General features: G+C 53.8%; 1 protein-coding gene across 4 annotated transcripts in view; it reads left to right on the forward strand.

Moving 5' to 3' along the window:
• The window catches only part of SORCS2 (sortilin related VPS10 domain containing receptor 2), a 556,509-nt gene that overhangs the window by 238,488 nt on the left and 293,614 nt on the right, over positions 1-24,407 (forward strand). For all 4 annotated transcript variants that reach the window (XM_082391438.1, XM_082391436.1, XM_082391437.1 and 1 more), the window contains one exon: positions 12,061-12,128. In XM_082391438.1, coding sequence (XP_082247564.1) covers positions 12,097-12,128 — 32 coding nt within the window. In that variant the 5' untranslated portion in view covers positions 12,061-12,096. The remainder of the gene's footprint in view (positions 1-12,060; positions 12,129-24,407) is intronic.

Consider the following 24,407-nt stretch of genomic DNA (forward strand, 5'->3'; position numbering starts at 1 on the left):
AGCAGCAGTCTCGCCTTCCCAGGACTTCCCAGACCCTCCCAGGTCCTCCCCTGCTCCTGGAAGCACCAGCCGCTCCCTCCCGCCTCTCCTAAGCCTGTTGGTGGGGGTGGGGGGAGGTGGCACATCACCACCAGCGAGACGGATCTCGAGGTCCAACTCAGGACTTGCTGGGTGGCCTCTGACTTCTGTTCCTGCAGCTGGGCTGCTGCCAGGCCCCCAGCACCCAAGACAGAATGGCCGGATGAGGTCACAGCTCTGTGGGAAGAAAGGGATCCTGTTTGGGGTCGGGTGACTCAGAGCCCGGCAAGGCATCACCGAGGTCGAGGTCAGCTTGCCTGTGCTCACGCTAGTTGTTGAGGAGGGAAGGGACGGTCACTGCCCCGCCCCCGTTGGTCGAGTCAGCGGGGTGCCAGGCCCTCCACACACGTTATCACACTGCATCGTCACTGCCACTCGGAGACGTGTGGCCTGTATCCTCCAGTGTTGCTGACGGGCAGGTGACACTAGAACAGGGAGGGACGCCACACGGCACTGAGGGTTCGCACGTGGGCTGGGCCGGGCCCGGTCCAAGGCTGTGCACCTTCCCCTGCAAGGAGCCTCACCCTGGCGCTGGGCTGCAGGGCAGAGAAGATAGGGAGGGGATGGGCCCCAGCCCTCAAAACATCATGCTTGAGCTCACTCCTCCTGCCGGAAGATCAGATGTAATCAAATCAGCAACCTAGTCTGGAGACATCCTGGAAGGCTTCCTGGAGGAGGTGGCAGCTACGCTGGCCCAGGAGGTGGAAAGGTGCAGGGATCTGGGCCAGGGGAGAGAGCAGGATGGGCACAGAGGTGGGCAGATGAGCCTACGGTGGTGAGTAGGTAGGTCTGACCATTCATTGATTTATTTATTTAACAAACTTCTCCCCGAGTATTTCATTGTACACAATAGCACCTCACCTACACTGCTACACACAGTATTTCTCATAAATGTCACTAAACAAGTACTGCCCGAACCACCAGATGCAGAATGGTGTTTCACAGAGAGAGCCCATGCCGACTCTAGTCCCTACCCCACCCCTGAATCTAGCGCTTACTGTGACCTTATTTGTACCCACACTTTAAACCCAACCCTAACTCTAACCTTAACCCTAAACCTCACACTAACTCTAACTTCAGTCCTAACTCTAACCCTAGACCCTAACCCTAGCTCACCATGGACCCACCACACTCATTTCATCTCTGCTTCAGCTCTGGGAGCCGGCAGCAGCACCCCTGTGTCACAGATGAGGACGCTGAGCCCGCGAGAGGTTAAGCCCGGGAGTACGCGGCTCATACACGATGGGGCCAGGATTCAGACAAGACCCTTCGGGCTCCAGGAACATGGTCTTCCCCTTGTGAAGTCCTCCAGTCTCTGCAGAGGAGCCTGGAGCCGGGGGGTCCCGGGCACTGAATCAGGAGGAAGGGTCTGGCAGGTGTGGGGACCCAGGCTCTCTGCTCTGCAGAAGATTCTTCTGGTGGGAAGTGTCTGGTGACATCAACAGCTTTGACAAGTACTTTCTTGGCCCACTGGGAGTGAGCACCTCCAGGGAGGCTCCCGGAGCATGTGGGGATCCCCCCAAGCTTGGAGCGTCAAGGAGGGCTTCGTGGAGCAGGGGGAGAGGGTGGGTGAGGCTCCTGGGGTGGCGGCAGTGAGCCGGGGTGGGTTGGCAGCCTTTGCCAGCAGCGCTGGGTGTCTGCCGGGTGGCTCTGGGATTGACCGAGGCCCGACTTTGGAGAACCAGCACCCGCCGTGCAGCTTTCTGAGCCTAAGGGATTCCCTCACCCTTCCCCTTGGCGGTCTTTAGCAGAGAAAAATAGGATTCCTCCCCCTGGTAAATAAGTGCAGAATCAATTTCTCTTAAATGGAATTGACTTCTCTGCAGAGGATGCATCTGGAGTGAAGGCGCCCAGGGCTGAGCCTGGCAGCCTTCCCGGGGGAGTGGGGATTGGGCTGTCCATCCAGCTTGTGGGTCACAGGAAGCCCCCTCCTCTTTTGCTCAGGCTGGGGAGAACTCCGCAGGGGGCGGTTCTGGAAAGAGCCATGGTCTTGGCCTCAGGCCGTCCTGTCTGGTTCCAGCTCTGCTGTCCCTCGAGTGCACCTCTGGGGTGGCCACTGCCCTCCTCCCACCTCAGCTTCTAATCTGGGGTGTGGGAACGACGATGCCCATTTACAGGGCTGTGGAGGGAACCAAATGATGGGAAAATGAGCATCATTCTCTCCCGGCCCCCTGTGTGCAAGCTCTTGGGGAAGAGCCCTGTGCTTCTGCGGGGGCAGGGGTCCGTGCCCTCCCCTGCGTCGTGATTCGTAGCCATGTCTGCGTGGGGGGGGGGGGGGACCCTCCCGCGGGGACCCTCCCTTGCGTCACCTGGTCCAACACCTCGCTGCCCCGGAGGGAGCAGGGCTGCTCCAGGGCCCAGGCAGCCTGCTCATTTAGGAAGGGATTTCTCAGTGGTCTTCACTGGGGGAGCGGAAGCAATTATTGAGCGCCAACTGAATGCTTTCGTCGGGGTCTAGTCTTTGTCCGCCACGTGCGCCAGCAACACCGGCATGAAAATGAGCGTCGTTCTCATGTTTTGAGGTCAGGAGGGAGAAAGACTGTGGCCAGACATGAGGGCCCCGTTCATCAGAGGTGACAGGCACTGGAGTGGCCCTGCGGCCCGTAGTGACACACGCACACACATGCACACCTATGCACGATGTGCATGCACACCCCTGACGTGTGCAGATGGAAGAGGTGATAGGCCAACGGTTCAAAGGGTTGCAGATAGTAAAATGTCCCCACTGAAAACCTCCCCTCCCTCCTGCCACCCCTCCGCCTCCAAAGGCCACCACGTTAAAAAGTTTCTTATATTCCCTTCCAGCGTGTCATCATGCATCCTCAAGCGGAAATGAATATCGATCCTTATTCCCCACCCTCACTTTTTTAATTGAGGTAAAATTCAAGTAACATAAAATCCACCATTTTAACCGTTTTGAAGTGTACAATTCAGTGGCTTTGCCTCTCCTATTTTTAACAGAAAAGTGACACCGTGCTGTTCCCCACCCCCCCGCCTCCTCTCACTGAGCTCACCATCCTGGGGCCATTTCTGCCTTGTCCGTGGGGCATCTTTGCTCTTGGACGGCTGCACGGTGTTCCCATGGGCAGCTGTGCCCTGGCGAGTGGGCGGGGCCTGTTAGTGGATCTGCACGGTGTTTCTGGTCTCCAGCTGTTATAAACAGTATCGCAGGCAATAAATTTGGACATCCCTCAGTTCATGTGCACAAGGATGTCTACAGAAGAGCTCCCTGGAGTGGAATTGCCGGGCCACGGGGTAGATGGGCTGTGATTCTGTTGGCTGTTGGGTCCCAGGGGCCTGGAAAGAGGCTCCATCGTGAGCGAGTTTGGTTCCTGCCCCTCCTGCCTGCGGCTCTTTCCCTTGTCCTGGCCCAGCCTTTCCCTCCCTGGGCTGGCATCCTTCTAAGCTCAGGTAGCGAGGACACCGGGGCCAGCCGGGGCTTGTCTGGTAGGAGGGCTTCATCCTCAAGACGTGGGCCCAGGAACAGCTCTGCTGTTGGGTGAGGAATCTGTCGAGTCCTGCGCCATCCCCCAGGGCAGAGTAGGACACTGGGCTCAGAGAGGCCAAGGGACGTGGTGACACGAGGCAGGTCTCAGGCTCTGGCAGTGGGTGCATAAGGCAGGGAGGTGCCCGCAGACCTCACACCAGGTCAGCCAGCAAGCTGCCACCCCCAGACGTGCCCTGGCTGGGTCAAGGCTGCAGTCCCTTCTCCAGGAGGGACTTTGCACAGGAGGGAGGTCACCCGACGCCCACCAGTTGTAGATCAGCCTCCTTGCCCAGCCCAGGGTGGGCAGATGCAGGTCTCTCATGAAACTGGTCCAGTTCCCAATTCACTGTGAATATTTGGGTGATTTTTCTTTTCAGTCAACGATATGAAAATCTCCCCTCCTGGGTTTTGATAATCAGCCCGTTCCCCTGGGATGGTGCTTTACAGTTTTTTTTCTTTTTTTTTTGTAAATAACTTTTATTTTTAAAAATAGGAATCTAGTAAAGTGGTTACCTGATTATGACCAGGTGTGAATCTTCTCTATTTAGTCTTTTTCTTTCAGTTATACGTATACATGTATCTATTCTTTTTCAAATGTTTTTCCCATTTAGGTTGTTACAGAATATTGAGCAGAGTTCCCTGTGCTCTACAGTAGCTCCTTGTTGGTTATCCATTTTAAATATAGCAGTGTGTACATGTCAATCCCAAACTCCCTAAGTATCCCTCCCTCCCACCCTTCTCCCCAGTAACCATTAGTTCGTTTTCTAAGTCTGTGAGTTTGTTTCTGTTTTGTAAATAAGTTCATTTGTATAATTTTTTTTAGATTCCGCATATAAGCAATATCATACAATACTTCTCTTTCTCTGTCTGACTTACTTCACTCAGTATGACAGTCTCTAGGTCCATCCATGTTGCTGCAAATGGCATTATTGCATTCTTTTTCATGGCTAAGTAGTATTCCATTGTTTATATGTACCACATCTTTATCCATTCCTCTGTTGATGGACATGTAGGTGGCTTCCATGTCTTGGCTATTGTAAACGAGTGCTTTACAGTTTTTACAGTCCTTTGATATCTGTCCATTCTCCGATGCACCGTCACCTTTCAACGAGGTTAGGGTGGATAGAGCAGGGACTTTTGTTCCCATTTTTTAGATGAGTAAACTGAGACTCAAGGGAACAGAGAATCTGCCCAACCGGTGGGGCATGACCAGCAGTGGGACAGATGAAACAAGCCGGGGCCTTCTGTATCGTGAGGGTCCCCCTGCTGGGGCCCAGGAAGGCCCCCACGGCCTCTCTGAGGCTCTCATCTTCTTTGGAACAGGGTGTAAGATGCCATGGCTGGATCAGGCCTCCACAAAGGCTCACCTGGGGGCGGGGGGTATGCCTTTAGCTTACAGCTCGGTACAGAAAGCAACCCTTTGTGTGTGGGTGTGATCCACAGTCCCTCCATAATATCATATGTGAAGATCCCCGCGTGTGGTTGGCCTCCCACACTTTCTATATGTGAACACGTGTTTACAGAGAGTGAAAAACATACCTACACCTGGGCAGCGCTTTTCTGAGCATCCCGGAAGCGTATGTGCAGAGGCAATGTCATTATCAATGGGCCCTGGGTCCTTGGCTACTTTCTTCTCTGTGGATCTTCACGCCTGGCATGTTGAGAGATTAGACTGTTTGCTGAATGAATACTCGAAGTCACCATTAAAAAAATTTTATTTTCTGCCTTCTTTTTTGACCTCTGTTTTCTCCTCCTAATGTTTGATTCCTGATTTGTTGTACTTGTTCCCACATCCAAGGCCCACCACGTATTGATACAAGTTGTTATGATCTTGGGGTCATTGTTTTATCTCTCTGTTCCTCAGTTTGTTCATCTGTGTAATGGAACAGTTGGTGCATGTAAGGTGTGGCGTGGGTGGTGTATAAGCATTTGCTGTCATCAGTGGAGGTTCTGGTGAAAGACCCTGACCTCCTTCCCACCCTCAGCATCTCTCCTACAGGGAGCAGTGCATCACGGTGCAGAGAGCCAGGAGTGGGCTTCTGCCAGAGGACGTATCTACCAGGTGACCCTGGGCTGGATCCTTCCGCTTTCTGGCCTCAGTCCTCAGGTGGGCTCCTAAACCCGCAAAATGGTTCCAAGATGATGGAATGTCATACACATTCCAGTGTCAACTTCTGCACCTGGGCAAGTGGACAGGTGGGGTGGGGGTGGGGAAAGGCCACACCGGGAGATGGTCTTGGCTTTTTGGAGCCAATTTTCAACTGATTAATTCACTCAACAGCAGGAGGGAGATAGTGCAGAGGGGCAGAGAAGTGCTCTACATACAGATATCAGCATATGCAAAGGCCCTGGGGTGACTGACAGTCATGGCAGTGAGTGCATGCCTGAGGGTAGAGTGTGTTTCCTGCCAGGTCAATAGGAACAGGTCAGCAGAGTGCGAATGGAGAGGACAGGGCCCTCTTGGGTGATATGAGGAGACCCAGCTTCTCACGTAGGTGAGCAGATGGGGATCCAGGCCTGGGGAGGTGAGGACCTGACAGTGCAGCTTCTCAAACATTAAAGCACAGATTCTGAATCAGCAGGTCTGGGGTGGGGCCTCACCCAGGTTCTGCACTTCTAGGATCTCCTGGGGAGCCAGTGTGGCTGGTCCAGACCCCACCGTGAGTAGCGAGGCCCCAGACTAGTCCACACCATGGCTGGCTCTGTCTGCTTGGCCTGGAGGACATCAGTGATGCAGGGGGGCCTCCTGGGGCCTCATGGGCCAACTCTAAGTTTTCCCTTTGTCTGATGGGAAGTTGATTTCAGAGTTCACAATTAGTCCTGAGTTCTTGCTGCTCCCCCCCCCCTTTTTTTTGTGCAACGTGCTTATTGATTGACAGCAGAATTGAGCCTGAGTATTTGTTATTTTTCTCTGATTATTCTTGACCTCTTGTAAGGCCCACAAGTGTAAGGAGGCTTGAAAGTCTGTTCCTATTGGCTATTCAGAAGGCTCAGGGCCCTAAGTTGGAGGTGATCTGGATGTTTCTCATTCTGAGATGGGCACATTTTGGGTGGCAGCGCTGAGCGCTCCTAATGGCAAACTCGGTGAAGATGAAGCTCGGTGAAACCCACGCTGGTGCCGGGGTTAGACCAGCTCTCTGCTCAGCGCTCTGCCCCTCCAAGAGCCCGTGCCTCGAGCCATCGCCGCCTTGCTGACTCCGACCCATATGGGTACCGACTGAGGGGAAGAGGCTCCAGCAACTTTCCATCAGTGGTGATGGTCTTGCAAATCCAACCCCAGGATTCCGGAAATAACTGACCTGGAAACGTGCCAGTGGCCGCTCAGGGGGCGGGGCCTTAGCCCTGGCGTCTGTGTTCTGATTTCTGGTATAAGCTCCTGTGCATAGATATCACCCTCCCAGCAACCTTGTGAGGTCCTATGTGAATCAGCTCCATGTCACAGATGAGGAAACTGGGGCTCAGAGGGTTTAACTGACTGGTCAGAGTGGTCCAACTGCACTGCCCCCGCCTCGTTTTATTCTCATGCCTCTGAGAAGCGGTGCCGGGAGTGCCAGCGAGACCTGATGGAGAAAATATAAACAGCGCTGTGGACACTGTTTCCAGGTGGGACTGGCCTCCATCAGCCCCGGGCACTGAGACTCCCCCACACCAGCCTGCCCTCAGAGCAAGAGATCCCTTCATGACACATCTGGGTCCTCGGCTGGTGGGCGGGGCTTCCTCCACCTACGGGGCTGTCACCATAAGCCCCATTCAGGCGCTTTGAGACACAGGCCCGGCGCCCTGTTGCACAGTGAATGTAACAGGCTCACTGGAGAGAAGAGAGAAGAGCACATTGAATGACTCACTGTCGGGTTTGGAATTGAACTGTGGAGTGGGGGCCGGAGACAGGCTGGTGGTGATGGAGCTGGGGGTCTCTCCATGAGCTGGTCGTGGATGCCAGGGTTTCCTTTCCTTCTTAAGGAGAGAGCCCTTGGCCACCCGCAGTGAGGGAGCAGGCTGGCACAGGCCCTGGATTAACGTGAGGGGCGGTGGGTGCTTGGCTCGGCTCTGGACCGGGATCTCTGGGGACCAGCGTCTGTCCCCACTGAGCCCCTTTCCCTCTCAACCTCACTCTCCCCACTTCTAGAGTGAGGCACTGGAGGAAACTGTCCCAGGTTCCCATGGGTTCTGGTGTTTAAGCTGGTGCCCATGTGGGCCTCCTTCCAGCCCCTGACCTTGACCTGCCCTCCTTGCTTCCCTGACTGGGGATACAGGGCTCAGCAGGCTTGGTAGAACTGGGAGTCCAGTAGACACGCTCTCTCCAGGGCATGGGGAGGGCTGGAGGGGCACTGAACTTGGGAACATCAGAGGCGCGGGCAGCTGCCTGGGGACCAGCTACGTTGTTCACAGGGTCCCATGCGTCGTGAAAACCTAGGGCCCCTGTTCAAGCTTTTTAAGAATTTCAAGACAGTGACGGCAGAGAATTAAACCAAGCGCAGGGCCTCCTGAGCGCAGGCCCGAACATCTGCACAGGCCGGTGCCTGCCCACCTGGCCCGGCTGCCGGGGACGCTCTCGCTGGGTAAGGGGGTTGGGGGATCTCACGCCCACCAGGCTTCCTGAGCCTCCCGCCCTGAGGGTCGGGCTGGGCATTGCTGTGAGTGAGCCTAGGGCTCAAGAACCCGGCGTGCTCTGCACCCTCGGGTGGTGTCTGCTGGGGTCAGAAGGAGGGGTGGTCCAGGCAGACGGGCTCTGGAGGGAACCCAGACATCGGGGTAGTGGGGTTGGCTGTGGCTCGGCCTGAGGGACAGATTCTGGTTCCTGTCGTCATCAGCTTCTGTCCGGGGATATTCATTCCTTTACTCATTCATTCACTCACTCAACAAACCTTGGTGAACTTTTGCGCTGAGCTCAGCTCTGGGAATTTAGGGTGGATCGAAGGAGCACTAACCCTAACCTCTGCCTTCCCAGAGCTTCCGGCCCAGCGGCCTCAGGGACAGGCAGGTTTCGGGAAAGTCCAGGGAGGTTGGCTCCTCTGGGGTCACGGCTTGGTCTCTCGGGGCGGAGGGCCGCTGGCTGGACCTTGGTGAGGGCGCAGCCAGGAAGCCAGGGGCGTCTGCGCGTCCCATGCCGGGAAGGCAGACATCACGGGGAAGCCGGGGGATGGAAACAGAGCCAATGAAAGCCCTGGATTGGCCACAAGAGGCCCTGGTTCTGTGGTGTACAATGCCAGACGAGCCACTTGTCAGCTCTGTGACTCGGTTTCCTCATCAGTAAAATGGGAACAATAGTAGTGACCCCTCGCTGGGGGGCCGAGTGAGGATCCGATGATAAACGTGCCGAACTGGCACAGCGTAAGCCCCCAGCGCCCCCATCATGAGCCTGCCCACCCCCAGGTCCCAGAGGACTGGAAGGCAGAAAGCAGGACACGGGCGTGATGAGGGATAGTGTGGTGATAGTGTTGCTGTGGCCTGTCCTCCCTCGTGATGCAGGGGCAGCTCACAATCCTTGTCTTCTCCTTGGATTTCCTACCGTCCTGGGACTCCAGTGGGCTGTGGGCTCAGGCGGCCCCTGGGGCGGGGAGGAGACCCTTGGCAACGGCCCGAACACGGAAGCCCCAACTCACATTCCGCATTTTTCTCCCGCCCAGATCAAAGCGCCCCAGAGCTGCAGTAACACACCAGCTGCTGGAAAAATAGCTCCTGGGATATTTCATTTCCAAACCCACTAGCTGAGGGCCCCAGAAGGCACGTCATACATTTTAGTTCTTTGAAACAACGTTGAATAGACGTTTATTCTGGAACATGGGTTTAGCCTGGCAGTTAGCTCTGAAGTCCCATAGTTTCTGCATCCGGGAAGCAGACATCCCCCTCGTCTGCTTCCTGGATGAGTCATTTTTGGCGCAGTATTTAAGCTTTCTTTGCTGTAGTTACTTCATCTGTCAAATGGGGATCATAACACGGTGGCCCCATAGGGTTCCCGGGGGTAGAGTTGATGTGGGTGAACCGCGTGCCCTGGTGCCCACACGTCGGTGACAAAGCTGGCATTGGCGAGTGTTAACAAGGTGTGTGGGGGTCACTTCCCAGGTGCTGCTGACAACTTCATCCCCATCCTCCCAGGGGATGCTGGGTATTATTTCCTCATTGTACATCCAGAAACCGAGGTGCCTGGAGCTTGAAGGTTCTGCCCCCAAAGCAGAGGGGTCCTTCCCGCTGCCAACTTCAGAGTCAGGGGTGCCGGCTGGGGCTGCCCTGTTCTCTCCATCCCCCAGGCTGACCAGCTGGGCAGCTCCTTGCGTCAGCCCCGAGCAGGCACGACCCGGGTCCTGGTCTCGGGACCCCAGACTCTCCTCTGGCTTAGTAGGTCAGGGTGGTGCTGGGAGAGCGAGTCCGTCCCCCTGCATGAAGAGGGATGGTGCCCTCTTGACAGAAGAGGGTGGCTTGTGAGTGGATGTCCAGGGCATCGCCTCTGCCTGGCTTCATTGCCTTAATTATTGTCACTTAGAGAAATGCCACCTCTGTTTCTTCCAACAAGCGGCTTGAGTGCTCATAATACAGCAGGCGCTGTGCCCAGTGCTGGGCATAAAACAAGACACAGTCCCCTCCCTAAAGGGCTCATTACCCAGTGTTGGTAACAGACCCCGTGAGCTGTGCTGGGGGAGCGGGAAACGCAGGGTCTGAAGGATTTTGGAGGGGACGTTGAATCCAGGGGAGGGGTCTGGGGGACTTCCTGGAGGCGGTGTCAATTAGCCTGAGATCTGAAAGCTGAGTAGCATTTAACCAAGGCATTAGAGGTGGTGAGGGGAAGAGGGTCCCAAGATGAGAAACAGCTTGTGTAAAGGCCAGGAATGGCTGGAGCTTAGGGTGAAGGGGGTGGGCATGAGTGGGGAATATCACCCAGAAGGGAGTGGGAGGGGGAACCCCTTGGTGACTGTCCACAGCGGCAGAACTAGTCCACATGGGCAGAAGTTACCGGGAGACTGGGCTCAGCCCACGCAGGGGCCTGGGCACCATGGTAGGGGCTGAGTCCCCCGCCCCTCCAGGTGTGCGAGCAGAGCCCAGATGGCAGGTGCTCGAGAAGGCTGTAGGGGCGAGGATTTCACCCTGGATGGGGCCGGATTAAACAGACTTTGAGGTCCCTTCCAGCTGTCACACTCCCGCTTCTTGAAATCCCCTCTGGGAACAGCAAGAGTATAAAATATAAATCAATAGGTTAAAAATACGCTTGTCTCCTGCGCCCAGGGCCTGTCATTCTGCTGCCTTCCCCCAATCTTCAGAGGATTCCTGCTTGACTAGGGCAGCCTGAGAGCCCGGCAGGAGAAAATAGCTTTGTTCCCGAGCAAGGCAGGCTGATCGCGCCTCCAGTGACAAGACCTCTGGTTTTTTTTTTTTTTTAATCATCGCTGCCTCTAAAATGCACACTGTCCTGTTTCACTTGACATCCCTTCCTTGTATCTTCCCTGCTTTAATCACCAGGGAAAGAAAGACCAGCCAAACTGCTGCAACGGCTACGCCCCCAAAGATGGAGAGCAGAGAAAGTCCTGCTCGTGAGAAGGAACCAAACTTGGGGATGGCCAGTGTGGTGACCCTAAATTAACCAGGCCAACGGCTCCGCTGGGACCTAAGGGCTGTTCCCACTTTACCTTCCGGGGTTCCCATGGCAACGGGAATGTTAGGAGCAGCTAATAGGGTCTGGCAGTGAGTGAAATGAAATTTGATGTACAGGAAAATGCAGTGGCTCGTGAAGTAATTGGGGAGGGGGCTCTTTTCCTGCCCGGCAGGTGAATGAAGCCTCGTTTCCTTGTGATTGTTACATTTTTGAGGGGAGAGTTTTTGGGTGCTCTTACACACAGTTATTTTCATTTTTATAAACAGTTGCATTTGCTGCACAGGCATGAAATGAAGATGTCTTGTTACGTAGGGCCCAGTGTGTGCGGTGAATAGTTTAGCACCAATAAATAGTGTGTGTGCCGTCGATGATTTATGGGCCCCTCCAGCTGTCCCAGCTCTCCTCGCCCACCTTCCCAGCCCGCTGTCGCGGGCTCTGTCATCAGCTGCCACTCCGGGGTACGTAATGACACCAGGTACTTCCGGGGATGCCCTTGTCTTGTCTTGCGTGCCAGCTGGACACTCTCGAAGGCGCTGGTGGGGACTAAGCCCCTCTTTGGAAGCCTTGCCCCATGCGTCCTGTGCCCACCAGGACCACCACCTCAGCATCCCTTGGACCACAGTTTGAGATAGCCCAGGCCCGAGCTGGAGTGATTCCTGCCGAGTGGCAGCTACTGGGTGGACCTCACAGAACTGGGATGTTCCCAAAATCATTCTGAGGAGCAGAAACCAGCGCCGGGTCTGCTCTGGGGCAAGGTGGCCGGGACTCTGGGGTCAACTAGAGAGGCCCGGGCAGCTGACACTGGAGAGACCCCAAATCCTGGGTGGGGGAAGTGTCATTTTATATTATATCCCCCGTTCAGAACCTTGAAATCCACTGATTTCTGCCTTTGTCTTTGTTGCCACCACAGGTGATCTTGATCCTGACGAAGTATTACCATGCAGACATGGGGAAGGTTCTGGAAAGTTCTCTGTGGCGGTAAGTCAGCCCGAGGGTGGGCCTTTTCTCCTCCCATACCTGCGCGTCTCCAAGGCCGGGGTCTGAGATCCCAAGGCCCGGCTGGAGCAGCCCCCGTATGCTGGCGGCCTCTCGACTTTTCTTTGGCTAGAAAATGCATACAGAAGTTGAAAGCTAATAAAGAGTTTCGTCAGTGACACAGACAGGGCTGGAGAACAGACAACCGTTCAGAAAGCTTCTTTGCTTTCTTTCCTTTCTGTGTGTGTTCTTCTCCCCTCGCTTTTTTTCCTCCCCCGGGGAAGGGAGTTTGCATTGTGAATTCAGGTCAGTGCGCAATTTCCTCTGCTTGTACTCTGAGCTTCCGACACAGCTCCTGGAGTCCCCCAAACACGCCGATTATCCTCACGGTCTGGGTGTCTTTTTTTCTTCCTGGCTCAGCCCGAGAGCTTGGTAAATAAATAACGCTCCCGGCCAACGACGTGTACTATCTCTTTATATGTGAAATGTGAATTCAGCCCCAGAACTAGGCAGCCTCTTTGATGTTTTAAATGAGGTGGGAGAGAAGGAGGCCTTGAGAAGTCATTTTGGTTAATGATCATCTTTGTATTTACGTCTGCTCACCCAGGAAGGGGAAGGAAGTTTCCCAGCATCTTGGGCTGTGGTTTCAAAGCTTCTCTCAGGCAAGGATGCTGGGTCCTCCGGGCCCCGTGCACCATTCCCATGTTCTCTGGGTGTTGGACCGTTTTGCTTTCCAAGATGTGTTTCTTGAGTAATAATTAATTGGTTTTTTTATTTGAAATCCATTAAAAACACCGAAACCTGCTGATCAGGACTCCTGATTTATGTGCAACCACCTTGAGTTGATTTATTTTTGACTTTTGGCTTTGCTTTTAGTGAAGGCGCTCTGTGATTCATTGTTGGTTCTTACTGAGGGAATTCCGTAATGCTTTGGCAAGTTGCCGAGATGACCCTTGAGTTGGGTGCTTTCTTTGCTAGATGAGGAGCAGTGTTGCCTTGGACCAGCCGGCTTGGTCGCCCTGGTGCTGATGTGGGGTTCGGGGAGCCGGGTGTTTTCCTTCCCTTTGCCAACAGAAGCACCTTTCCTAGCCTGCCCCTCTCAGCCGTGGATTTGCCTCCCAAACTCACCAGCCTGCTTTCCAATTCCATCGCCGGCCTCAGGACAAGCAGTCTGCGACAGATGTTTTCCTGCTGAGACCCCCAACTTCTTTATGTGTTGGTACATTCTAATCTCGTGCCTTGAAGCAACTCTTCCACCAAGGAGGTTGCTTTCACAAATGCCCCTCCAGGGTCCGATAAGGCCATTCGTTGTTTGGGATGAGAGCGGGAAGTGGTGAGAGCATTTAAGTTCCAGTGACGTCTCATCAGCTGCCCTTTGAAGATTCACATTTGAGGACTGGTTTCAGGGCCAGTCTCCTCGGGAAGGGCCGGCCCCTGGAGGGCTCCCTCCTGCCAGGTGGATGGTCCAAGGACAGGTCCCCTTGGCTGCAAAGTGGAGAGAGGCACTTGTCTTCTCTTCCTCCAAGCGGAATTCCTCGACTAACGAACGCATTCCCCAACTCCTGCCTGTCAGCCCAGATCTCCATGAACGTTCGCTAATCCACCCGGAGTGTGGGTACCAGCTTCCCTCTGCTCTCGCAGCATCTCAGCACCGCCGGGGACGGAGAGAGTGAGGTTATCGGAAATGTTGCTTCGGGTAGTCAGCGGGCCTTCCTGGTGTAATGTGTGCTGATTCAGACAGAGTTGCTGGGTGTGGTTAAAATTTGCTAGGAGTCCTCGTCGGGGTAGCGTGGCGGGTGGAACAGACCTTGGCCAGCCCCACAGCATGGGGACCAGGCCTCCAGACCCAGAATTCTTCAGAAGCAGGTAGGGAAACCAGGATGTTACCGACCAGGGTTCTTGGCCTCCTTAATCAATAGAAATTGATCAGAGGCCAGACAAGAAATTCAGGCAAGGCTTTACTGGGGCCCCTGCGGCAGCAGGGGGGAGCGAAAGCAAACAACAGGTTCCCTTGCTCGGTCCCTGAGGGGGGCGAGCTGGTTCCTTATATGGGGTGAGGGGAGGGGCAGGTCCCGGGGAAGGGGCAGCTTAAGTGGTTCGACCACCCCTTCGGTGGGGCTGAGTGCAGGGGGGCAGGGGGCATGCTCAGGACCCTGCTTTTGCTGCCGGCTCTTCAGAAGTGGCAGTTGGGTTTTTGGTCTTTTCGTCTTTTGGTCTTTTTGCACATGCACGCAGTTATTTTTAGATCCTTATAGTTTCTTTGTATTTTGTTGCTGGAGGAGATGTTTGTCCAGGTGCAAGCGCTGCAGCAAAGGGTCCCAGGTCCCAGCCTGTCTCAAGGAGGCCAAACCACCCACCTCAGAGCTGCTCCACAGGGACCTCTCTTTCTTCCCAAGAGCCTCAGTCTCCTTGTCTGTAAAATGGGGATAAAATATCCCTGGATGGCAGGTTGTGCAGCTGAAGGAGATTACCTGTGAATCGTCCCCAGGACAGCACACCCTCTAAAGTTAGTTTTTCTCCAAAGCAAATCAACAGATTTAAATTTTCCACATTCCTTTCTCATTCCTGTCTCTAGACTCAGACATTTTCTCTCCTTTATTAAAAATACATGCAGAAGCATCAGTCATTTCAAGAAAGTTCACCCACATCCCCACGCGTCGGGCCCAATTACTTTCTTTGTTTATCTCATCCCTCTTATGCTGAGATAGTTGTACAGGGAAACGTAGAATAAAGTTGTGAATCTTCTTTCTGTCACACATACAAGATGTTTCCCGTTTTTCCATGTTGTACCACGGACTGCGTCACGATATTTTTATGGCCCCGCACTCGCCCCTTGAATTGATTCATTCTAGTACTTAGCCCTGCTGCTGCTGTAAGAAGTTTCGGCATGGCGCTTTCCTTTCCATTTTGTTCCCTGGGAAGCATCTTAGGGAGTTCTATTTCGGAGCCAGACGGTCTGAGCAGATTTACGGCTGGCAATGCTGAAGGGCCAAATTCTTTTCCAGGAGGAAAGCAACTCTCCACCTGGGGCAGTGCCCTGCCTCCTGGCCAGCTTCAGGCTGACAGCTTTTCTAAAACTTGCTAACCGACCGGCCCAAAGGGACTGCAGTGCCATTTTCATTTGCATGCCTGTGATTCCTAGCAAGGGTGGGCAGTTTCTGTGTTTAAGCACATTTTCTCTTGTGAGCATCGTCTACTCATGTCCTCTCTATTTTTTTTTTTTTTAAAGTTATACAATTTTTATTTATTTATTTATTTATTTATGGCTGTGTTGGGTCTTCGTTTCTGTGCGAGGGCTTTCTCCAGTTGCGGCAAGCGGGAGCCACTCTTCATCGCGGTGCGCGGGCCTCTCACCATCGCGGCCTCTCTTGTTGCGGAGCACAGGCTCCAGACACGCAGGCTCAGTAATTGTGGCTCACGGGCCCAGTTGCTCTGCGGCATGTGGGATCCTCCCAGACCAGGGCTCGAACCCGTGTCCCCTGCATTGGCAGGCAGATTCTCAACCACTGCGCCACCAGGGAAGCGAAGCCCCCTCTCTATTTTGAGACTTGTGCGAGTTTGTTTGGAAGGGGCAAGATTGGCATCGGTCATTTTTGGGGATGCCACCCGCCCTCTGTCTGCCATTTAGGGTGCACGTGGAGGGAGGTTAAGGGTGCCAGTGCCTGGCAACACGTATTCAATGAAGTTATTAAAGACACACTTATTGAACGTGCACCCAGCCTCCCAAGAATTCTCCTGCGTAATTGCAATAAGTACATTTTTAATGACAGGTGTGGTATTTACATTCTGGAAATGGCTCTCCGAAATCTAAGCTGAATGCATTTTTAATTGTCCTGCATTTCATGGGCCACTTGTCAGGAGTGTCTCTCCCTGGCTGGCTTCTATGGTCTAGCACTCTGCCCCTTCCTTCTGCGTGGGTGCTGTTCTCTGTTCAGCCTCCGGGCCCCTTTGCATCAGTGCAAGCGTGGGTGGGAGGGAGGGAGCCCCGCCCCACTGAGAAAGCTGCTGGTTGGCATCAGGGGTTGGACGAGAACAGAGCTGGTCCGCCTCCCCTCCTGGAGCCTCCTGAGGCGAATGGTAACTAGAGGAGCCGGCTGACCCTGCCCTGGCCTGCATGTCCAGTCTGTGCAAATGTCCTGGGGCTGCCGGGACAAATGACTGAACACTGGGGGCTTACAGCAAGAAGAATTTGTTCTCTCGCAGTCCTACAGGCCGGAAGTCCGAAATCGAGATGCGGGCAGGGCCGGGCTCCCGCTGGGGGCTCTGGAGGAGGAGCCTTGCTGCCTTTTCCAGCTCCTGGTGGCGCTCCTAGTGGCCGAATCTCTCCCATCTCTGCCTCCATGTTCACCTGGTCTCCCCCCTGCACCGCGCGTGTGTGTCTCTCCTCCTCTCTCCTCCGTGCGTTCCTTATAAGGGCACTTATCTTTGGATTTACGACACACCCAGGTAATCCAGGGTGATCTCATCTCCAGATCTCTAACTTAATTACATCTGCAAAGGCCTCTTTTCCAAATAAGGTCGCACACAGTCTCTGGGGGTTAGGATGAGGACAGACCTTTCTGGCGCTACCGTTCAGCCCAGTACACAGTCCATCGCCAAGCTGTGGCATCACACCTGGATCTGTTTGCCTCAATGGCTCCTGCACCTGTCCCTGTCCTCTCTCCCCGCAGCCACGCTCCCCTCTGCATCCTCAGGGGATCCCAGCCCACCTCACTGCCTCCACCCCCCAGCCCCTCTCCTTGCAAGGCCTTAGGGACCTGACATGCACACATGCACACACGCCCACGTCTTGTCCTGCTTACTTGCCCTGGTAGCCCCCGTGGCCAACACCCGTGCATCGCCGCCACTCCCCATCCAAGTCCAGGCAGGGGGATTTCGGTGGGCAGAGCCAGAAGCTGCAGTGGCAAGTATAGAAGAACAAGGATGCTCATGGAGCATCTAAAGGCCTCACGTGCAATTTTTATCTCCTCCATGATAGAACTGTAACGATTTTAAGATCAGGATAAATAGTCTGAGAAATATGAAAATTAGAACGGAATGATCTGTACGTGTCCCCCTATGTTCCTGCACCTCGTCTTGCAGGAGGACGTCAGAGGTTCTTCCCGTGGTTCAGGGCTCTCTCCTAGGTGCCGAGGGAGTTCAGGCAGAGTGGGTGACAGACAGGAACTGAGGGGGCTCCAGGAGGCCGGCCTTTCAGTGTGCAAACGGAGACCCACTGTTTTTCCATGATTGCCCCTTCCCTCCTGCGAGAAGCCTTCTTAGACATTCTCCTCCCAATCCCTCCTCTGTCCATCACTGTATTTCTGTTTAAGTTCTATGTGGGATACGTGCTTTATACATGAACGGTAAGAATCTTCACACCCCTCAAGAACCAATTTGTGCCCCCTTGGGGGCGATATTGTCCCCAGTTGAAAAATCCATCTCCCAAAGAAGGGCTTCTCCCACTTCCAGGGGCGTGTGAATCACCTGGGGTCTGGCTGAAATTCAGACTCTGATTCCCAGGTCTGGGCGGGGCCTGATGCGCCACATTTTTAACAAGTTTCAGGTGACACTGAGCTTGCTGGGCTACTAGGCAAACTCTGAGCAGTGCTGGGCAATGCTCACGGCTCGCATTACTTGGTCTGGGCGACCGCAGGGCCGAGTTTCAAGAGCCCAGATTGCTGCTGGCCAACCCGGGCTGGGGTCCTGAGAGGCCCATTTTGTGTCTCCGAAGCTGGATCCCAAATGGCCAGGGAGACTCGGCTGCCTCACAAATGCTCCTAACAAGGTAGACGCAAGCCCTCGAGAGCTGAGCAATGGCCAGTGGGTAGACAGTGGGCCCTTAGCGGGAGGTACGTACAAGTCACTTAAAAAGCTCTTAAAAACTACCGCCGCTCGGGCCCTGCCTTGGAAGATGTGGACTCAGTGTGGGGATGTCTCAGAAGTGCCCCAGGGGAGAACAGCCCCAGGAAGGGCTGGTCCAGAGCAGTGCACCTCAGACTTCCCTGGTCTGCATTTCGAACGGGCTCCTGGATGTGCCCAGGCTGCTGGTCCAGGGACCACACTTTGAGTAGCCAGGGGCTGGGCTGGCTAGCAGTGAGGCTTAGCATCCTGCCGGCGTCCCAGGGCACTTGGACTGGCACCCACGTCACATCCCCCGCAGAGACGCTGAGCCCCTGACTCCTATCCCATCCCCCACCCCAGCTCCTCCACTCCCCACCGCCCCATTATTCCTGGGTCTCCAGCCACCCAGCCTGCTGGCTGAAACTTGACTGTGCAAGGGCCCGTCCCTCTGCAGCAGCTGGCACAGCGTACACTTGGCGCTGACGCTCAGGTACTGGCTCCTTGTGGTACATTCAATCTCAGCATAAACCTCGTTTCCTCATAAAAGCCACGCCACTACTCAGCGTAAAGCAGTCCCCAGGCGTTCTTTATCTCATCGCTCCTTGAGTGTAGGGGTTCCTGTGTATAGTTTCTCTCCCCGTGCCCCCCACTCCCTCCTCCACCTGCCTGGCAGAACATACACTGATTGAGGATGGAGACCTGTGGGGTCCACCTTGATGATCTCCCGATGCCCAGAACCTAGATCAGGTCTGGCACGGAAGGTGATGTTGGGCGTTGGGTGGATGGATGGATGGAGGCATATACAGATGGGTGGATGGGTGGACAGATGAAGGGATAGATGTACCGATAAGCATACGACTGAGAGGAGGGAGGGACGGATGGACAGATGACGGATGAATGGATGGAAGTATGGAGATGCGGTCCTTGGGAAACACCAGGACCTACAAGACCCTTCGCATCTATGAGGCCATCCCTGCAGGTGGTGTAGGAGCCAGAAGCACAGAGTTGGCCCCAGTACCGTCAGACAGAACAAGAGGGGCTGGGAGCATTCTGAGCCAGAGAGAAAGTGGACCTTGGCCCACCTTCCCTCTGCTGTGATGCAGCCCCTGGTCCATGGCCCTGTTCACACTGTGCCTGGACGGTGTGAAGGCCGTGCCAGCCCTGCCCTTCTACCCGCACCTGTGACCTTGAGCAGGACCTTCAGCTGGGGGCAACCTCGGGAATACCCATGGGGCGGGTCTCAGGTTTTCTCTGAGTGACTTGGTGGAACTCCCACCCTTTTGTTGGGGTGGGGGGAGGGCGATTCTCTCCCGCCGTCCTCACTTTAATCATGAAATCTTTAACACGCACAGAAAGCGCGGAATGTGGTGTGCCAGCTTCCCTGGGTACCCACGTGCCAGAGACAACTATGTGCTCACCAAATAATCCAAGCTTTTCCTCCCTTCCCTGGTCTCCCTTGTGGTTATTTTGGGGTCATATGATTTGTTTGAGCCAGTGCATGGTGAGCAGGAATAATATGGGTTAAGTCACTGGAATTTAGGGCTTCAGCTGTTACCGCAGCAGAGACTAGTCTAGCCCAATACCGGTTCCCTAGCTGTGATAGACGTTAGTTTTTTTTTCTTTCTGGGATCTCCAGCTCTTAAAGAAACACACCGCTCCAGATTCTGTTCCAGCCCGGCTCTCTCCTCCCTCCTTCCACCTCCCCCATGCCCCGCCCTCCCCATCCCAGAGGTAACCCTGCCTGGATCATCCCCACGGGGGCATCATGTGTTAAGTACACAAGTACGAGTCTGTCCACAATCAATATGTTCTACGGTTTACTGTGTTTTAAAAATTAATGTAAATGGCATCGTGCTGCCTTTAGAAGTGTGATTGATACTCCCGCTGAGTAATTGGTAATTGATCCCTGTAGGCCACGTAAGCTGGTTGAGCTAAGCCTTCCCCTGCTGTGGGAACGCGAGAATTTCTATCTCCCGGATTTAGCTGTTCCCATCAGGGCTGCAGAGACTATCTGCCCACGTCTCCACCTTCCTTTTTCTCTTCCTTTGTCAATCTGTTTGCAGAGTGATTCCAGCCCCACGTCTCTGGAATCATCAGACTTTATATGTCTGCATTCAAGTGGATGTGAGAGCGTAGTTCAATATTATTTTATTTTGCAATTGCATGATTTTTCATGGAATTGCACATACTGTCCTTTGTTTATTGACTATTCAAGTCTCCTCCTCTGGGACTTACCTGTTCATATCTTGTGCCCATCTATTGCTTAATTTTTTCTTCAACCCTGCCTCTCCGCTGTGAATAACACAAGTCCTCTCCAGGACGCTTAATTTTAAGATGGGTGTCCTCCAACTGTGTCCTGAGCTCCTACTATGTGCCATTCATTCTTTCCCAACACCTTCTAAGAATGTTTCCTCCTAAGAATGTTCCTCTATGTCATATTTTTTAATATGCGATTCTTAGAAGTGCGATTCTTAGAAGAGTATTTTTGTAGGCTGGTGTATTAGTCAGCCACAGTGACAATGATGCTGTGTAACAAGTCACCCAAAACTCAGCGGCAAACACCAGGAACTTCTCTCCCCCTGGGGCAACTGTGGTTTGGTTGCCTTAGGTTGGGGTGGCCAGGCAGCTCCACCTGAGCTGCAGGTTGGTGGGCTTGGCTCTGCTACATCTGCATTTGTGCTGGGAGCCCAGCTGACTGGCCAAAGGCCATCAGGACCTGTTCTTCCCATGCACAACATGGGAGCAAGAGAGTCAAGCCCTCCCCACCCCCCAAGAACATATAAGGCTTCTGTTCACTCACATTTGCTAAATTCCATTGGCCAGTGCAAGTCACAGGTCAAACCTGACACCAGTGGGGGAGGGGAGGGGAGTGAAGTGAATGTTTGCTGAATGACAGTCAAAAGTATCACAGGTGGTCATAGCTGTTTCCAGAAAATACATGTTTTGTGGTCATATAAGTCAGGTAAACTTATTTAGGTGGAAGAAAACCAATCAGGGTCCTTTGCAGTAGGATGTACTGGAATCTCTAACACACCAGTGGGCGTCGTACATCTCCAGGAGAAGGTCGTGTGGCATTTCTCTGTCCCAACTGATTCCATGAGCTTTCATTTTAAAAAAATTTTTATTTTATTTTAAATTTTAATTTAATTTTTGTTTGCATCAATTACTTGTTTAAATTTTGTTTTATTTATACACTTTAATTTTTAAGTATTATTTTATTTTTGTTCTGCTGAGTATTTCCTGGGGTTGGTTTTCCACAGAACAAGCTTCGGGAGGCTCTGCTGTATAGACTTTACATTCCAGATGAGCTGGCCTTTGAGATTTCCAGACCACTTCTGTTTACCTGTAATGTTACTGTGTTTTGATACCATTTCGTTTCAAACCAGATTTGGTTCTACGGTCCTAGGGTATCTCCCTCTCTCTCCATTTTTTTAACATAGAGAATTTTAGGGTTATGTGTTGAGGATGCAGAGTCTAGGGTATTTGAGCCATCAAACCACAACTAGACGATGACCTCTTTTTTTTTTTTTTAAAGATTTTTTTTTTTTTGATGTGGACCATGTTTAAAGTCTTTATTGAATTTGTTCGAACATTGCTTCTGTTTTATGTTTCGGTTTTTTGGCCGCAAGGCATGTGGGATCTTAGCTCCCCGACCAGGGATCGAACCCGTACCCCTTGCATTGGAAGGTGAAGTCTTAACCACTGGACCGCCAGGGAAGTCCCCAGACGATGACCTCTTGACATTCACTAACGTAAAGAAGCATCAAGGTCCTTCTCTGCGGAGGCGGATGATGGCCTGGGGGTGGGGACGTCTGCCTAGCTGGGCTGTCCTGAGGGTGAGGTGGGCAGAGCCAAGCCATGTGCAGAGCGTTCCAGAAGCCCATGGGCAGCCTCGGTCATCACAGCCTGTGTCTTAGGGGCCCCGAATGTCTGGGCAAAGAGCTGTTGTGCTGTTAGGGTCCTTACAGGTGGGCAGTGCTGAGTGTTCGTGAGGAACGTTAAACAGGTGATAAGCCTTGCCCTTTGTGGCCCGGGAAGAGCGGGGCTTATTTTAGAGAGAAAGTCTTAGACAGTAGGCTGACGGCAGGTGCTGGGATTCCTCTGTGGGCTGGGTGGCTGTGTGGTCACTGTCCCCAGACAGATCCGGTTTCCATTCTGGCTCTGTGCCTTCCGTCCCCCGGCGTCATCTGTATCATGAGCCTGATGGCACAGAACTCGCGGTGGCCGTGAGCATGACAACAGGTCCTGCGTGTACGATGCTTGGCACCTAGGAGGTGTCAGGGGGCTGCTTCCTGCCTCGGCCTCTTCCCCGAAAGTGTCCGGCTGGCTTTCCACCAGCCGTGTTCCACTCCTGGGCCAGTCCCTCTCTGTGTTTGCTTGAGCATCACCATGGAGATCTGAGTTTGATTTAAACAAGACTCAGAGCAGATAGGAATCGAGGGAGGTGCTGACTTAAAAGCTTCCAGGATTTGAGTCTATTCAATAAATTATGCAATTGGAATCAACAGTTGGATGAGGTCAGCCTCCAAGGCCTCGAGGTGCCTGCAAAATACTCTGGGACAGATCTGGGGTGGCCGAGAGGTCACAGGAAGTTTGAGGAGATCCCTCAGTATCCCCAACCCCCAGGCCTCTTCTTCCTCCATCTTGACCCCAATACCTGGCCTTCCTCAGGTCCTGGCTCCTCTGTCCCAGCTCCAAGGACCCCTGCCGGTCACTAGAACTGACTGTCTTCTCTGCCGACTGGCTTGCCCTCCTTTTCTGCCTCTTTTCTCTCTTCCTCATCCCCCTTGCCTCCCTCCCCTCTTCTCTCCCATCCATCATCCATCCATCCATTGGTGCATCCATCCCCTATCTCTCCATCTGTGCATGTCCATCCACCCACGCATCCGTCATTGGTCTACCCATCCTTCCGTCCAGGCTCTGTATTTGAGTGAGGTACGGTAATGACCCCCAAGACTCATAGTTTAGTAGCGTTAACAGATAAGCAAATGACCCATGCTTATGCAGGTAGTCCGCACTGTGATGGGGCTGAGAGAACCAGGGGAGCACTGGACAGCCCCACTCTGCTGAGCAGAGGAAGTGGTAGTCAGGGAGGACTTTCCGGAAGAAGCTTCATCCCCGGTCCTCGGGCAGCACAGGCTCCCTGCTCTTCCAGGGCAGCTCTCCCTACTACACAGTGTCTTCCGTGTTGCTATGGCTACAGTGGCATCTCATGTGTGCTCCTCCTCACCCTCGCCAGCATCCATCCCGCCAAGCTCTGCCAGATCCACGTGCAACACGTATCAAAACTCCTTCTGCACCCGCAGAAGGCTGCATCATAGGAGTGCAGCTGCTGGCCTTGGGAGGTGATGGGAACATCTGGCCTCCTCTATCCCAGTCAGGCCCGCGTCCCAGCTTCCCGTGTGGTACCTACCCCTAGGGAGCCCCTGCCCACCTGGGCTCACCTGCGTGCCGTGTGCATCTGTGGTTTCCTCTCTCCCTCTCCAACATCCTGCTCCCCCAACCCCATCCCTGAAGGCTGGAAAGGCCTTCCTTGGGCTCTAGAAGAGTTCTCAGAGACAGAGCAGACAAGATCAGAAAGCATACGGGTTCCGGGTTCTTCAGGACGGCCCCAAGCAGAGTGCTGGTTCTGACTTTAGCTTTCTGACGGTTTGCAGGGGCATCTGGTTTCTCTGGCAGCGATGATGGCAGCCCGGCCCACGCAGGCCACCCTGTACACGTTGAGCGCACAGCACAGCTTCCCAATCCACGATCGTCCCAGATGCTTTTTTGAGAAATGGGAGACAGGTGCTCAGTGGGGAGGGGCGGCCTGTGAATTCTGAGGTGATGCTCTGTTTCTCGGGCCTGCGTTTAGCTAAGAACCATCTCGTGGGTCCTCCTGACACTGCAGCTTCTCCCTCTAGGGTCCTTCCCCCACCCTCACCGTCACCCCTCCGGCAGGGCAGCAGCCCGCCCCCGCCCCCGGGCTTCGGCAGCAGCCCTCTGAAGGACCCCTCTTGCTTTCCCTGTCTCCCCATCCCGCTGTGCCCAGGTGTCCCCTCCCCCTCTGTCCTTCCCAAGTCCCCCATCCCCACCCCCGCCCTGGCTGGGTCAGGCCCCTTCTCTGGGCTCTCCCAGGCCCTATCCCACAGCTGCCTCCTCATCTCTGCTGGGATCTGGGTTTCCTGTGGTTTCTGCACCTGGCAGAAGCTCGCAACAGGGATGTGCCCAGGGATTTACTGAGCTTGATTGAAATCTACAGTGAATTCAGTGGTAACCACCTACCATTTCCTCAAAATAGGACGCTGTATAATGCCATTAAACCTTTTAAAAGATATTCTTGGTAAGGGTGTTGCTAAATTCCTCTCCAGAAAATTCTCCCTAAAAAAATCTCCTTTTTAAAAATAATACATGATCATCACAGAAATTTTAGAAACTATAAAATAAATGAAGCATAAAAACAATCCCGTGTTAAGCCAC

Source organism: Balaenoptera borealis (assembly GCF_965194805.1).
Source record: "Balaenoptera borealis genome assembly, chromosome: 4".
Classification (NCBI taxonomy): Eukaryota; Metazoa; Chordata; class Mammalia; order Artiodactyla; family Balaenopteridae; genus Balaenoptera; species Balaenoptera borealis.